The sequence below is a fragment of the Leptodactylus fuscus genome, chromosome 2, assembly GCF_031893055.1.
Source record: "Leptodactylus fuscus isolate aLepFus1 chromosome 2, aLepFus1.hap2, whole genome shotgun sequence".
Classification (NCBI taxonomy): Eukaryota; Metazoa; Chordata; class Amphibia; order Anura; family Leptodactylidae; genus Leptodactylus; species Leptodactylus fuscus.
This window is the reverse complement of record NC_134266.1, coordinates 16,744,382-16,760,137: the sequence shown is the minus strand read 5'-3', so window position 1 is coordinate 16,760,137 and position 15,756 is coordinate 16,744,382. Positions and strand designations below refer to the sequence as shown.

General features: G+C 40.4%; 1 protein-coding gene across 3 annotated transcripts in view; it reads right to left on the bottom strand.

The window, feature by feature from the left end:
• NCAM2 (neural cell adhesion molecule 2) overlaps nt 1–15,756 on the bottom strand; it is a 393,282-nt gene that overhangs the window by 156,487 nt on the left and 221,039 nt on the right. For all 3 annotated transcript variants that reach the window (XM_075263468.1, XM_075263470.1, XM_075263471.1), the window contains exon 2: nt 537–611. In XM_075263468.1, coding sequence (XP_075119569.1) covers nt 537–611 — 75 coding nt within the window. The remainder of the gene's footprint in view (nt 1–536; nt 612–15,756) is intronic.

The following is a 15,756-nucleotide window of genomic DNA, read 5'->3' as shown; positions in this document are numbered from 1 at the left end:
CCCTGCTGCCAACTCTGAGTCTCGTCTCATCTCAATCTCATCTCATCTCCTCCTGACTACGTTACCAGCCTTGCAAGTAAGTCACCCTCCAGTGGTAGCAACCTTAGACTCCAAACCAGACCCAGACCATTACATATAGCTAGAGAACGTGTACCTTCTTCAAGATATAGGGGCAAGCTGGGAACTGTGGTGTCAAACAAAGGGGTTATGGCTATGTATTCCCTAAAAGAATGATGACCAGCTTTAGCATTTGACAGCTTACAAGGAAGCCAGAATATCCCTTTAAATGTTAATATAATAATCCATAACATTTGATATTGACTGGTGACATTTGATGCCGTCCTCTACTGTCCGTCCTGAATTTCCTCTCTGTATCATCCTCATATAACCTTGACTACTCCAGTTATGTATTCTCTTTGTCTCCTGGATTGATGTTATGTTCTAGTCCTTGCTAAATCTGCGTGTTCTGTAATATAATAAAGTATCATTTATAATGATGAAGAATATGAAGATGAATAGGAGAATAAATGACATACCTGTGCATGTGAAATACTTGGACTGTCCCACACTTATTTCAACTCTGCTGAGTGATATCGACACTTGTAGTAGAGCTGTAAAAGTAAAAATCGAATTATTAATTAATTTTGTCTTTAAAAAACGATACTAGATATGGCAGCACTGAGTTTGTCATTTGGAACAACTCATCATAATGTTAGGGTTATAGGTAACTACAGCATGCTATATACAGCAAGGTTAAAGGATTTGCTTCATCATGACGACTGCCTGTGTGGTGCACTCTCCTCCCATGGATGAGGCACTATGCAGTCTATCTGCAGTAACAGCAGTGAACAGACTGTCAGAAAGTTCTGAAAATAACAGAATCATTCTTCGTCAGCCTTGAAAAAGCTTTTTGCTATTCCATCGTCCTTTGGCAAAGTGATTTGCTTTGTACAGCGATTTTGCAGAAATCATGCCATGCATCTAGTAAGAATACAGGACCTTAGGTGGCATCTTGGTCACGTGACATAGGTCCATAGAGAAGGAGAATTGTTAGTAATATGCCTTGTGTGATTAAACGGGTTGTGCAGGGGGATCATTTTTAACATACATACTCCTTAGGTTTTTAAATTCTGAATCTAGATGTCCTGGGCTGGTTACAACTATGGGTCAAATAGTCAGGCCCAGTACCCATTCCATGGGGTATTCTGCTTCCTCTATTCCCACCCTTGTTAACAAGTAGTCCCATCGACCCATAGCAAGGGTAACTAGTGGTGAGGAAAGAAGAGACTGAGCAACTTGTGGGTTGGTTGCAGTCACGTAACCCAGGGTCAGAACCAGGCTGATATCAAACCCAACCAAGGTCAACGCTTGCAAGGAGTTTGTATGTTCTCCCTGTATTTGTGTGGGTTGTCTCCAGGTACTACAGTTTCCTCCAACACTCCAAAGACATACCGATAGGGGATTTGTATTGTGAACCCCGTATGGGACAGTGATTGACAATGTCTGTAAAGTGCTGCGGAATATGATGGCGTTATATATGTAAATAAAATAAATAATACGTAAAACCTATGTAGGGCATGTAAGAAAAAAGATTCTTCGGACAACCTCTTTAATGTAAAGATCTGGCAGTGGCAGCAAAGTTACTCTAAAGTCACAGGTTATCTCTACTGATCACAGATAATGCGTCCTTCCTTGGTTCATTACATCTTGAGATGTTTTGCATACGATGATGAGCTTTTGCTGAAAAAAAAAACACCAAAAAAAACGATTTTTTTTGTATTCTATCATGAGATGTTTATATTATCCTTCACTAGGGTTAAGCGATCGGGATTGGGAAAGATCAGATCCCGATTGGCGTTCGAGCAAATTTCACAATCAGGATCGGCTGGAAAATGATTGAAAATCGGATTTTGAAATCTCAAGATCGGTTCAGCCGTAGTGCATATATAATATACAATTGGGGTTTAGCGATCGGGAAAGATTGGATCCCGATCAGCGATCAAGCAAATTTCACAATTGGGATCGGCTTCAAAATGATCGGAAATTGGTTTTTAAAATCGATCCTGAAATCTCAAGATCGGCTCAACCCTATCCTTCACCGTACCTTGAATCTATAAGAAAGGTAATGAAGGACACATCTCAGATTGTTAAAATGAACTTGTCTTTTCTAACCTCAAGCCATCAGCCATTCCCACCAGCGTCTGACTACTTGACTATAATGCTTTATTTATAATAGTGGTCATACAAATTAATAACTAGGACTAGGAGGGACCTCCACATGGTGTACTAGGACATATGGACAGGGGTTAACTCTATGAAATAACCCCTTGAACCACATGAAAAATGCTGTATAAAATAATAATATCCTATTAATTAACAATCTAAGCTCTGCCGTATCAGTAAGCGAGACAATGTAGCAAACACTTCTTACAAGGACCCTTATTTGAACATCTATACCAGTAATCTCCAACGTAAGCCTCTCCAGCTGTCTCAAAAAGTCGGAGTCATTACATAGTAAGAGTTGTACTTCATACCATCTGGAGGGACAGGTTAGAGTCTACCGTACAACACATTCTTTTCATTGTGTACTGCAATTGCAAAAGTGTTTTAATATTGCTTCATGTGCTGAGCAGAAAATTTCTGTCCTGCCCCAATGAGTTCCATTAATGAGAAATCTGACTCTCTATGGACGGAATTCTGTCACACGACCGGTCCACGTCATGGTCTGTATACTGTACTCAATCAGCCAAACATTATCTTTGACAGCTGCTGTGTAAATAGAATTTCGAAGAAGTGAGTGCTCTTTATAGAAATTCCCTATTTGCATACTGCTTAAAGTATCCCTTAATCCTTCTGATTAAAAAAAAAAAAAAAAAACTTAATTGCTTAACTTGCATAGTGAATGTAGTGTATGTGTTTAATTACAATAGTTTGTTAATAGATTTCCAACAACAAAATTAAAAACAACAAAAATGCTAAAATTTCTTTCTTTCCATATCCTTAAAACCTAGAACTTATTTTTTTTTTGTAGATTGGTATTTACAAGTACACAGCTACATAAAGGCTCTTTCCGTGTGGACTAGGTAGAAGTTGTTATTAATACGTTCTTGTGGAATTTATGATGTTTTGATTATTTGATATTGTTATTCATTTTGGGGTACATGATGCAATTAAAAAATGTCAATTCAACCACATTCATGTTTTTTCTGTTTTGGTTTTCACCGCTCGGAATACATTTTTTAAATATTTTTATTGTTTGGGCATTTTTGTACATGAGGATATATTCAAGGGACAGGGGATGTTTCACCCCTTGGGCATAGCCTCCACCTATTCTACTACAGCAGCCACAGTCCTCGGGACAGCCAGTTATCCAGCTGGATGCGACCCCCATTTCAGGCTATCTTTGCTGTTACTACAAAGATTTAGCCCTTACCAGTGAAGTGTCCCCCAATTTTTGAGGGAATTTAGGATCACACCGAACTATTTTACTATTCTATGTTTCCAACTGGCGAGTAGTACTCGATCGAGTAGGTTTTTGATCAAATACTACGGTATTCGAAATACTCGTACTCGATCAAGTACCACTCGCTATTCGAATGTAAAAGTTTGATGCAGAACCAGCATTGATTGGCCGAATGCTATACAGTCGGCCAATCAACGCTGGTTCTTCTCCTACCTTTAGAAGTCTTCTCCGTGCAGCTTTCCCGCGGTGTCTTCTGGCTCTGAATTCACTCTGCCAGGCATCTTGTAGTGCGGACATGCGCAGTCGGCTCTGCCCAGGCCCAATGCCTGGCAGAGTGAATTCAGAGCCGGAAGATGCCACGGGGACGCTGCAAGGAGAAGACTTCTTGGAGGATCCAGCCCGACCCTCACTCGTGGACTTGGTAAGTATAATTTGATCGAATGTTGCCTACCCCTGAAACGAGCATTTTCCCCCATAGACTATAATAGGGTTCGATATTTGATTTGAGTAGACGAATATTGAGGGGCTACTCGAAACAAATATCGAACCTCGAACATTTTACTGTTTGCTCATCTCTATTTCCAACCAGAAGCACACTGCTTTCTGTATTTGCCTTCCTCTACAAGATCTATAGGTTTATTGATTCAGTTTTCTTTTTGATAGATTTTTTGTAACCTTGTAACTAAAATAAGAATTCTTACTAATATAGATATATGTTTCTGCGTGTGAGTATAATTCAAGATAACTTATTTTTCAAGACACTAATGTTTTGCAATATTGTGTCGCAAAAAGTTGTATCACAAAATATCATATATGTCTTTGTGTCACCCAGTATTTGTGTTGTGAATTGAAGTTCTTCAAGGGGTTTGTTATCATGTTGTGAGATTGTGTTGACCAATTGGAGTGAAAAAATTGTATTTGGACATTTTTGTATAACTGTAAGTTATTTTGCAATACACTACGTGAGAGTATATTTTGTACAAAAAAAAAAAGTTAAGGAATTTTTGGAATCGTAAGATTAGAGTTTACAAATCAGAATAACTGTGAACGCTATACTGGATGGTAGAGTAGTGTCATTTGATAAGTGGTATAATGAGTCCTGTATTATGTTGCTCAAGAACTTGAATAGGCAATGGGAAAAATGATTAAAACTGGTATTTTCTATGCCAAACTTAATTCTTCCATTGACTTGAGATGAGTCAGAAATATAAATAGGTTCTGGCCTCTTATTAAAGAAGCTGTCCAGGAATTTTGTATGTATAGGCAAGGAATAAAAATCTGATCGAAGGGGGGCAAATAGGCGTCCCCCACATGGATGAGCTGTAGAGGGCCACTGTCGATACTTGTACTATACACAACAGAGGACAGATGCTGTTGGCTCTAGTCCCTAAGTAGTTGCTGGGAATCAATACTGCAGTTCCACTCCCTTTGACTTCAATGAGAGCCAAACAATAGTACCGACACCAGGCCACTACACAAGGATCGGAATCGACTGCTTGAGATGATGAACTGATTATTGAGCTTTGACTGTAACGAACCGTACACCTGTATGCAGGGGTGAGCCTAGCTTTTATGCCGCCTGAAGCAGACAACAGAAAGCCGCCACCCCCTGGAGCGGACGGGGCGGCATTGGCAGGCAGGGAGAGGACCTGCTCCCTGCCTGAGCGTGAGGGGAGGCCGGTGGAGAAGCGCTGCGTCCACAGGTCCTCCCCAATCCACCGCTCGCTTCCCGTGCCGGGTTGCCGAGACAGTGACGCTAAGCCAGTTCAGGACAGCTTGTCCTGGACTGGCTTAGGTCAGCAAAAATGCCGCCCCCCGGGGGCCCGGCATAACGCCACCTGAAGCGGTCGCTTCAGGTCGCCTCATGGGAGGTGCGGCGCTGCCTGTATGTTCATAACAGCTCCATGGACTGTCCATGACAGCTACATGGACTGCCCATCACATGGCCATGTACTGATTTTTATCTGCAGCTAGTACACAAAGGAAAGAGAGAAAGCCAAGATCTAGAACACTTTGAGGAATTGATACAGAAAGTATTTTTGGAAAAGTTAAGAACTTTCTTTACAAACAGTAATATTTAATTGAAAATAAATGCCTTTAATTATGATGGTGTTTAGGACTCTTGGTGGACTCTCCAACATAGAAGTGAATGTAGCGTAAACTCTAAAATAATGTTAGTTGAGACCTTTCCATCCAGTTTTGGTCAGTTTACTTTGTGTAAGTGGATTTCTGCGAAAATGAATACAAGGTGATGAGGTGAGGAACAATTCCGTACAGTCATTAGGTGAAAGTAGGATTTTTTTCTAAATCCTTTATGAAGATGAATAGTAACTCCCAAAATAATCAATAACAGGTGTCAGAAGTGGATCAACAAAAAGTACTCGCAAAGATAATTGTGCCTGAGAAAGTGCTCTCAAAATGATGATGCATTTTCCAAATTGATTTTCATGGCACTTGCTTAACCTTGTAGCTTTGGCAAGAGCTTTCATCGTTCCTTCCTTAGTACTAAATTCACTTCTCTCTTTACAAATCAGCATTTTTTCACAACAGTTGACTATTGAACATGCAACTCTAAGGACAAAAAAGGCTTAGCACTAAAACCCTAAAGTGAAGTAGTTACTGCAACCAAGGTCATTTAATAATGTAATGGACCTCAGAGACTAATCGACAGTAAGCTTTTGTTTTTATTGTGATGGCTACCTCATGTGCCCACAGGAACCACTCCGTACCACTTTGAAAGTAACATAAAGACATATTACATGAAGTTGGAAGAAGATATTGGGCCATCAAGTTCAATGTTGATCCAGAAAACCAACAAAGAACTAACTAACTGATGAAAATTGATTGCTTTGTTAGCAAAAAAAATTCTCGATTCCAAACCTGGACATTAGTAAAAATCTCTGGCACTCAGCATTGCAACACATAGTGCTATGTAGATTTATGGCTGTTTTATGCATCATGGAAGGTCTAAATTTGTCTCATCTTCTAGATACAGAACATCAAGGAAAGTCTTGAAAAAATTAGAACTTCAAATTCCAGTAGATTATGGAGTTCTCTAAATTCATTATCCCTGGGCCCCAATGTATACCATGATATGTCTTTCTTGGCAATCGCCTGTCTTGACCCATCATTGCTCATGTACAGTGGATCCTTGTATGCAAAAGCACCACTAAACCTTGTCATCAGGCAATATTATTTCCTAGCTCACAGGTGGAGGACCATGCATAGCACATGTAATGCTCAATGTTGATGAACAGTTATTGTAATGCTACACCATTGTGTTCCTCAATAGAGAAGGGAGGGCAAGTGGAGGGCATATTAGGTGGGCGAAGGATGGAAACGGAACAGTGGATGGAGTAACCATTCTGGATCCAGCTACAAGGTCTACCCTCTTATCTACGCTGAGGGAAAGCCGCAAAAGAACCAACTTCAAAATGTGTTCCATTTCATCATACATGGGATGAAAGCTCTCCAAAACAAGTCCTATAGGGTATGTTCCCACCTGTTATAGTTTTATGGCCTATGGTCCATATCCAGGAAATAGGAAGTCATAGATAATTTTTGGTCTAATGATAAAGTAGGAATTGCAATTTTTCGCTGTGCATGCCAACACATAATAAATTATAAAAAAAAAAATAAATAAATAAATTATGATTACATATTTTTTTAAAGAGAAGATAGACTGAATGTTGGCAATTAATAGATATGGGCGTATATTTGATTAAACAAATCTCATGACGCCAACCCTCGGTCTTGTTTTGGACCAAACTTGTTCGGCATGAATGGAAGTGCCAATATGATACTCTCAAAGGGGAGATGAGTAACAATAGCAAATTGTTATACTCAACTTGTCTCACCTCTGCTGGGTTTAACTAGATCCCAGATTATAATAGTATATCTTGGGTGACATATCCCAAAGTTTCAGGTTTGGAAAATTTTGGTCAAATTTGGTTCTTTATAAATCAGTTAATTTACTCCTAGCAGTGAAATGTTAAGGTTGGATGAAACAAAATTTACGCTTGATTTATACAATGGATTAATCCAATATACAAGGGTATAACTGGTGGGGGGGACAACCAGAGCATGTTCCCAAATGCTGGCTGTCGGGGTTATTACGGCTCACCAATTCTAGATTTTAAGGACACGTTGATCCAGGGTTTTTATACTGACTGCCAGGTTGGAGTTGGGAGTTGGTTTTTTCCCCCCTGAAATGGGGCAATTGGCATGAGCCTCATGTTTTTTTTTTTTGTTTTTTTTTGTGTCTGTATCAACACTATAGGGGACTGTAGGGTTATAGGTTAGACTTGATGGACCGATGTCTTCATCCAACCTCATCTATGTATCTATGTAAGATAAACACTAATTAAAAAAAAAAAAAACTAAACTTTTGCCCCAGCTTGTCTTTATTACCATAACTTAATGACTCTTCGTATTTCACTGCAGCTTTACTTACCCTAAAATAAAGCGTAATGTTAATTTTAGAACCCTGCTAACATAATTTTCTTCACTTTTTCTGTATGTAAATGATAAAATTTCTCATAATGTTATAAATAGGAAGTGTTGCTTAAGGCTGGAATAAATTAAAAGAATAAATAAGCACGGCTTGACCTACTTTAAAATTCAGGTAAACTACGGCACACAATATATACATAAACATCCTAGTTATGACTGCAAATTCTATAATTAGGCTTTAAACATCAACATTTCTTAAACCATGTCAACTATTCTCTACAGACAAATGATAAAGAATAAAAATAGAATTTTATCGAATTCCATTTCCGTATTAGCATTCTAATTTTTATCTTTGTATGCTTGTTAGCCTCCCGGGAACGCTAGACTTTTTTTTAAGTAATTGGTGTCATTTATCATGCCATAGGGTGGGATTACCTATCTTAAAAATAAAATGTTCGTTTCATTTTAATAGAATTGGAAAAGAGTAGGGTTGAGCCGATCTTGAAATTTCTGGATTGTTTTTAAAATCCAATTTCCGATCATTTTCCATCTGAACCCGATCCCAATTCCGATCCTAATGCAAGTCAATGGGATTTTTTTAAATTATCAAAGATCGGATTTTAAAACGATCCTATTCACTACACAGCTTGGAGTCCAAAAAATTGTTTCAATTCAATCCCCCGGCTACTTAGCCCCCCTGGTGTCCGGTTACCTGCACAGATCTGCTGCCGCTCCCCGTTCTTCTCGGTCCGGTCTTCTCTCATTGACATGCCTTCAGAGCGCCATGCGCACACGACCTCCTTAGGCTAGTGTTGGAGATGATGAGAGTAGGTGGGGCTTGTTGTGGCTTAGGAGAGTGTGGGCGGGGAGACGTGAGTGCTCACTCATGTCTCCCCTCCCAGTACCTGCCCACACTCTCCTAACCCACAAGCCCCGCCTTCTCCCAGCATCTCTAACATTAGTCTAGGGAGGCGGGGGCGTGCAGGGTGCTCTAAAGGCATGTCAGTGAGAGAGAATGGGTAGCGGCAGCAGATCTGTGCAAGTAAGTTGAGCGATTGGGATCAGAATCGTTCCCGATCTTTTTTAGTCGGAATGGGAACCTCAACCCTAGAAAAGAATTTATTAAGGGGAAATCTAAAGACAGACATACAGACACACAAACGACAAACATACAACATGCAAAACTTAGGCAGGTGTGAGAAAAATGCTGTAAAGTAAGAATGCTACCAAACAGAAGTGTTCATAGTTGTTTTTTTTTTTGTTTTTTTCATTGAACAAAGTGAATGAATAAAAGAAATCCCATCAATTTTTGTGTGACCTTTGCCCTTTTCTTACATAAGAATATAGTTTATTAATGTTACCAGATGGCATATAGACAATAGTAATTAATTAACCAATTAGCAATGCAACAAGAAACTTATGGGGGGGAAAGGTGTTACCTGAAGGAGTGTCAAGTGTTTCACCGGTCGGATTTAACACAACCTAGGCACCAAAATGTTAGCGACTAATTTTACGAATGAGTGTGTATTGTTGTTAACAGGTGTTAAAAATATATTATCTGCGGAATAACGGCGATACAAAAATCACGTTTTTGTGTTTAGGAAAGACTGATTTAAAGGGTTCTTCAGAGAAAAAATTATTTTGAAAAAAAGCTCAAAGTATGTTAAAGCACTGCAGCCTTGCATCCCTGGAGTCCTGGGTTCGAATCCCACTAGGAACAAGATCTGCAAGGAGCTTGTATAGTCTCCCCATGTTTGCATGGATTTCCTCCCATTCTACAAAGCCATACTGATAGGGGGGGGGGGGACATTGTGATCCCTATATGGGGCTCACAATCTGCATAAGAAAATACTATTTTAAAATAATGAAGGAAGCCATGTTGAAGCATGGTGGCTCAGTGGTTGGCATTGTTGCCTTGCCCTACTGGATTCTTAGAATCCCCATGTCTTCCCCATGTTTGTGTGGGTTTCCTCTGAGTACTCCACACTCTAATGAAATATTCGTAAGGAATTTGTATTGTGAGCCCTATATATGTGACTGTGAAATATGATGGTGCAAAATAAATAAAGCCATCCCTTACTGATCCTCTGCTGCTTCCATCATGGCACCTCTCGTCTATCACCAGCCTAGGTACTTTCTTCTTCTGCGACAATGTCCCAATCACTGACTGTAGAGGGTTATCCCTTTGGGATGGACAAACCTCATTTATTGAGCAATCACAAGCTTCACCTCAAAGTTTTGTCCACAATCCAATGTGTTATTATCCAACCCCATAATATAATAATTGGAGGCCCAGGGAAGGTATTGAGGAATTAATGGAAAAAAAATTAAAAATCCTACTCGCCTTCCATAGTGTTTTTTTTTTTTTTCCTCTCAACTTCTCTAGACATTATATATTATACTCTATTGTCTAAGGTTACCCCAGAGTATAGCTGAACCCAAAATTTTTGAAACCCAATTTGTTACAAACCAATTTGCTCATCTCCAATCAGGACCTACATTTACAAAAAGTTGGTTTCTAATTGTAGATACTCAAAGTATTTAAGACACTATTTGCACCTTGCTAAACATTGGGACATGACTAGAGATGAGCGAGTAGTACTCCATCGAGTAGGTATTCGATTGAATACTATGGTATTCGAAATACTCATACTTGATCGAGTACCACTCGCTATTCGAATGTAAAAGTTCGATGCAGAACCAGCATTGATTGGCCGAATGCTATACAGCCGGCCAATCAACACTGGTTCTTCTCCTACCTTTAGAAGTCTTCTCCGCGCAGCTTCCCCGCGGCGTCTTCCGGCTCTTCATTTACTCTGCCAGGCATCGGGCCTGGGCAGAGCCGACTGCGCATGTCCGCTTGTAGTGTGGGCATGTGCAGTCGGCTCTGCCAAGGCTTGATGCCTGGCAGACTGAATGAAGACCCGGAAGATGCCGCAGAGACGCTGCAAGGAGAAGACTTCTCGGAGGATCCAGCCCGACCCTCACTCGTGGACTTGGTAAGTATAATTTGATCGAACGTTGCCTACCCCTGAAACGAGCATTTTCCCCCCATAGACTATAATAGGGTTCGATATTCGATTCGAGTAGTCGAATATTGAGGGGCTACTCGAAACGAATATCGAACGTCAAACATTTTACTGTTCGCTCATCTCTAGACATGACATATCTGGAAATTTGTTATAGATGGGGAAGAGCGATTGTCACTATATTCTAAAATATTAGCACAAAAATTGGTCTAAATTAAGTTAACCAAGAAGTAGTATATAGTTAGACAAAGGCATCTAAATGCTCTAAATTAACCATTCAATGTGAGCTACTGAGATAACTTTGACATTTCTAGACTAGTTGTATACTGGATATCTTACAGATGTCTTAATAAATATGCTCCAATGATTTTTCGCCAACAGATATATTCATGATGGATTAGCCAAGAGCTCTTACGTGCATGTGACCATGACTCCTTTGAGTACTAAAAGATGGGATTGGTGTAAATTCACATATAGGATTAGTGAGTATTAATATTTAACAACCTAACAGGCCTGCATAGTAGACAATTGGTTAGCAATGTTGCATTGCAGTACTGGGGTCTTGGTTCAAATCTGACCTTCGGCACCATCTACATGGAGGTTTTTTTTTTTTTGGTTTTTTTTTTAATGTAGATTGTGAGCCCCACATAGAGCTCACAATGTACATTTTTCCATATCAGTGTGTCTTTTTGAAATATGGGATGGAAATCCATGCAAACACGGGGAGAACATACAAACTCCTTGCAGATGGTTTTTTGCCCTTGGTGGGATTTGAACACCAGGACTCCAGCTCTGCAAGGCTGCAGTGCTAACCACTGAGCCACCATGTGGCCCCTCATCTACATGGAGTTTGGATGCCAAAAACCTAATGATAGGTATATTGGTTGTAGTGCACACAATTGACCCTTGTAGGGGTTGGTAATGAGTTCATATATGGTAGCCGCTAATTCCACAACACTCCCTGTGCTTTGAGTCTCTTGGTCATAGTTGCTAGTGGAAAGCACTATTTAACCAGGGTCATTACAAATTTTCCAAAAAATTCTGTCTTGGCTCAGAGATTTTTGGGGTTTGCCACCAATGAATCACTATTATACTCTGGAGTCTTTTCAGACTGCAACATATAATAAGAGGTGGAGAAAAATAATTGTAGCCCTCTTTTGGCCTACTGAGAGATGTCACAGATCAATCACAGTCCTCAATGTTCGTGTGGGATACACCAACATCATGATCCTTTGATGTAAGGGTAAGGTTGCCCAAGGTCCATCACCCAGGAGGACAGAAGACCATAATGGAGCACCAGACATTGTGAAGAAGCCCAGGAGTGGTCAGAGAAGGTTAGTCCATGTTCAGTTTCAGATGGCGAAACAAATTCCTCAAGGTTTTCCCGTCCCTAATAATCTGCCTTGTCTGTCTTCTTCATGGCAGATTCCTTAAATACCGACAGACAAGCTATCAAGGCATGGATTTTATATCAAACCTTTTTCTTTACTGAGCTGAATATATTGCATAAAATGAGTGTTCTTATTTATTGTAATTGAATCGGTTAAGAATATTGGGCGTCTTATTCCTTAGCCGCAGCTTACCATTTTAAGAAGGAGCAGAACTGTAGAATTCCTCAGACGGAGAAGAATTAATGAGAATTCAAGGGCTGGTGAAGAAGGCTGGACCAATGCCAAAGCCCAAAAGCAAAGTGGGCGCACACGATTATGATTTTATGATTCTCCACAATTAAAAATATTATCCGCACCTCATGCTGGCGTCCCTGTATGAGAATTTCCTTACATGCTCTCGCCACTGATAAATGAAGACATGGATTCTTGTTCTACACTGGAAGTCTGATCTGGAGCCAACTTTTTTTTTTTTTTCTTTTTTGATAATTACTTGACAGTAAACCTACTATAATTCTTATCTGCAGTTCCTGGGAAGATTAGAGGGAATGTATCATGTATATACAGTAATTCTTTAACCATTCGAGGTAAGCATATTGAAAGAAATTATATGTTATTATGTTTTTAAATAAATTTATTTTTTAAGAAATGCCCCTGGACTCTCATAGTCATTGGTCCTACATAACCTGTACAGGCAGTCCTATGTGGTATATAAGAATATACATGTAGCACAGATTAACCTGATATGGTGGTTATCCATGATTTGGAGCAACCTCAGGGGCAATGGGGGTGTTTTTAAAAGAAAAAAAAAGAAACTCACTTTTTCATATTTGAGTGACATCATCAATCCCTCCCCAGGCTGATTGGTCATGTGAACCTCATGGCTTGTGATACAGTGAGCCCCAACACGTAGACAAATGGCAGGTGAGTCTTTATTTCTCTAACATTAACCCCTATGTTTGCACCAAATACTGGACACTAGAGATGAACGAGCAGTGTTCGATCAAGTAGGTGTTCGATCGAATACTACGGTATTCGAAATACTCGTACTCGATCGAACACTACTAGCTGTTCGAGGTTTAAGGTTCGATGCAGAACCAGCGTTGATTAGCAGAATGCTATACATACATGCTATTATTCTTCTCTTACCTTTAGAAGTCTTCTCCGTGCAGTGTCCCCGCGGCGTCTTCCGGCTGGAATTCACTCTGCCTAGGCATCCGGCCTAGGCAGAGCCGACTGCTCATGCGCAGGCATGCCCTCGCAAGCGCAGTTGGCTCTGCTCAGGCGTCGGGCCGGGCAGAGCTGACCGCACATGCGCAGTCGGCTCTGCCTAGGCCCCGATGCCGAGGCAGAATGAATTCCAGCCGGAAGACGCTGCAGGGGCGCTGCGCCGGGAGAAGACTTCAAGGAGAATCCAGCCCGACCGTCACTCGTGGACTTGGTAAGTATAATTTTATCGAATTTTGCGTACCCGTGAAACAAGCATTTCCCCCCATAGACTATAATGGGGTTTGAAATCTGTTCGAACAGTCGAACAGTGTGCGGCTGTTCGAATCGGATTTCGAACCTCGAACATTTTAGTGTTCGCTCATCTCTACTGGACACCCCCTAACCCCCTAACTTTTTAACCACAGAGTTGATGGGTTCGCACCTAGTGGTAAAGGTAGCAACTAAAGTTGAGCAAAGTTCTCGAAATTCATTTTGCATCCAATTTGATTTTTTCAGTCCAAATCAGTTGCCCTAAAAAGTTATGTTGGACACTCTCCTGTCTGTATTCCCACAAAGTAGCATTTTCTGGTTGGACTGTGTAATAGTGGCTTTGGCTCCTCCATTGAGTCATCAGTGACTCAGATCTATTGTCCTTCATGATTGTCTTTATTAGCGGATTGACTATCTCCAAGGCATTATGGGGATGTCCACTGGGTCACCTTTCAAGATGATTTGACCCTTTTTCTCTGACTTATTGTAATTTGTGTAATGGTGGCTTTTTTGAGAATTTCATGTAGGACAAATTCCAAAACTTTTGGGGAATTTGTAACAAATCTGCCCATTAGCTGCTGGTTTCTAGAAGCAACAACAGAAGAACAACACAATGCACATGATCTATTATAGTCCTTTCACGTGGAACGCACTACAGATGCAGTAAAGTTTATCATCACACTGATAACACTTTGCGCCATGACATCTTATCAGAGAAGACAACAAAAGCCAAGGAAATCTATTAAGAAAAGTCATGATGACACTTTGTGCTGCTGACAGAACTTCTTTAGATGTCAAGGAGTCATTTCTTGACAAATCGTTTGTTGCAACTTTTCAAAAAAATATCTGGTTTGGCCAAACCTGACAAATTATTAATATACTTTGTGGTCTTTTTTTTTCCCAGAGTATCAACAATGACATGAAGCTCTTTATTCAAGCGTCATGACCTTCATGATCCCCATGTGACCAGTGAGGCCGAATCACAGAGCTCAACAATGACCCAGCTATGGGCCGATGAGGGCAGGGGTAGGGCAAGCTACATTGAGGACACCTGGAGAAAAAAGTCCAGACATTGAGGCATCTTTTATGAACGTTCCATGGCCTGAAGAGACGCCAATGTATATTAAAAGTGAGTTAGGTCTGAAACAAATTTTCCTGGTCAACCTCATGAGAATTCTAAAAAACAAATCTGCCAAGGTTTTCCCATCACAAGTCCTCTCTAATTGACACAAGGGTGTTCATAGACTAATGGAATATTTGAAAGGTTGCTCAGCCTTCAGATATTGGAAAAACAAAACAAATATGCACGCTATATAGATAATCAAATAGAAATTCTGACGTGGTCCTGGTGGTCTTAGATGTCTTCATGAATTTAGCAAGATTAGTGTATCGTCATAAGAGAGTAAGGTTTGGTTCATAGCTATGTTATATGTATTCCGTCCAGGGGAGAACCCATGGGGACCCCCCAAATGGAATACCAAATGCAATTGCAAGCGCTGTGCAGGAAAAGTACACAGATCCCCATAGACTATAATGGGGTCCGTGTGCTTGCCGCCAGATCTCCGCACAGAACATGCAGACAGGAAAATACTTCACAATCTACTTTCCTGTTTGCATGACTTGTGCAGCAAGCACAAGGACTCCTATTATAGTCTTTTGGGGATCCGTGTGCTTTTACTGCACACCACTTGCAATTGCATTTGGTATTCCGTTCGGGGGGTCCCCATGTGGACTTTCCTGGACGGAATACCAATGCAGATTTGGACTCAGAGGATTTTTTTCCCTGAAATGGAGCAATTGACATAAGCCTCATGGGGTTTTTTGCCTTCCCCTGGATCAACACTGTAGGGGACTGTAGGGTTATAGGTTGGAGTTGATGGACTGATGTCTTTATCCAACCTCATCTTCTATGTAACTATAACCGAGGAGTAAGGGAAAATACAAG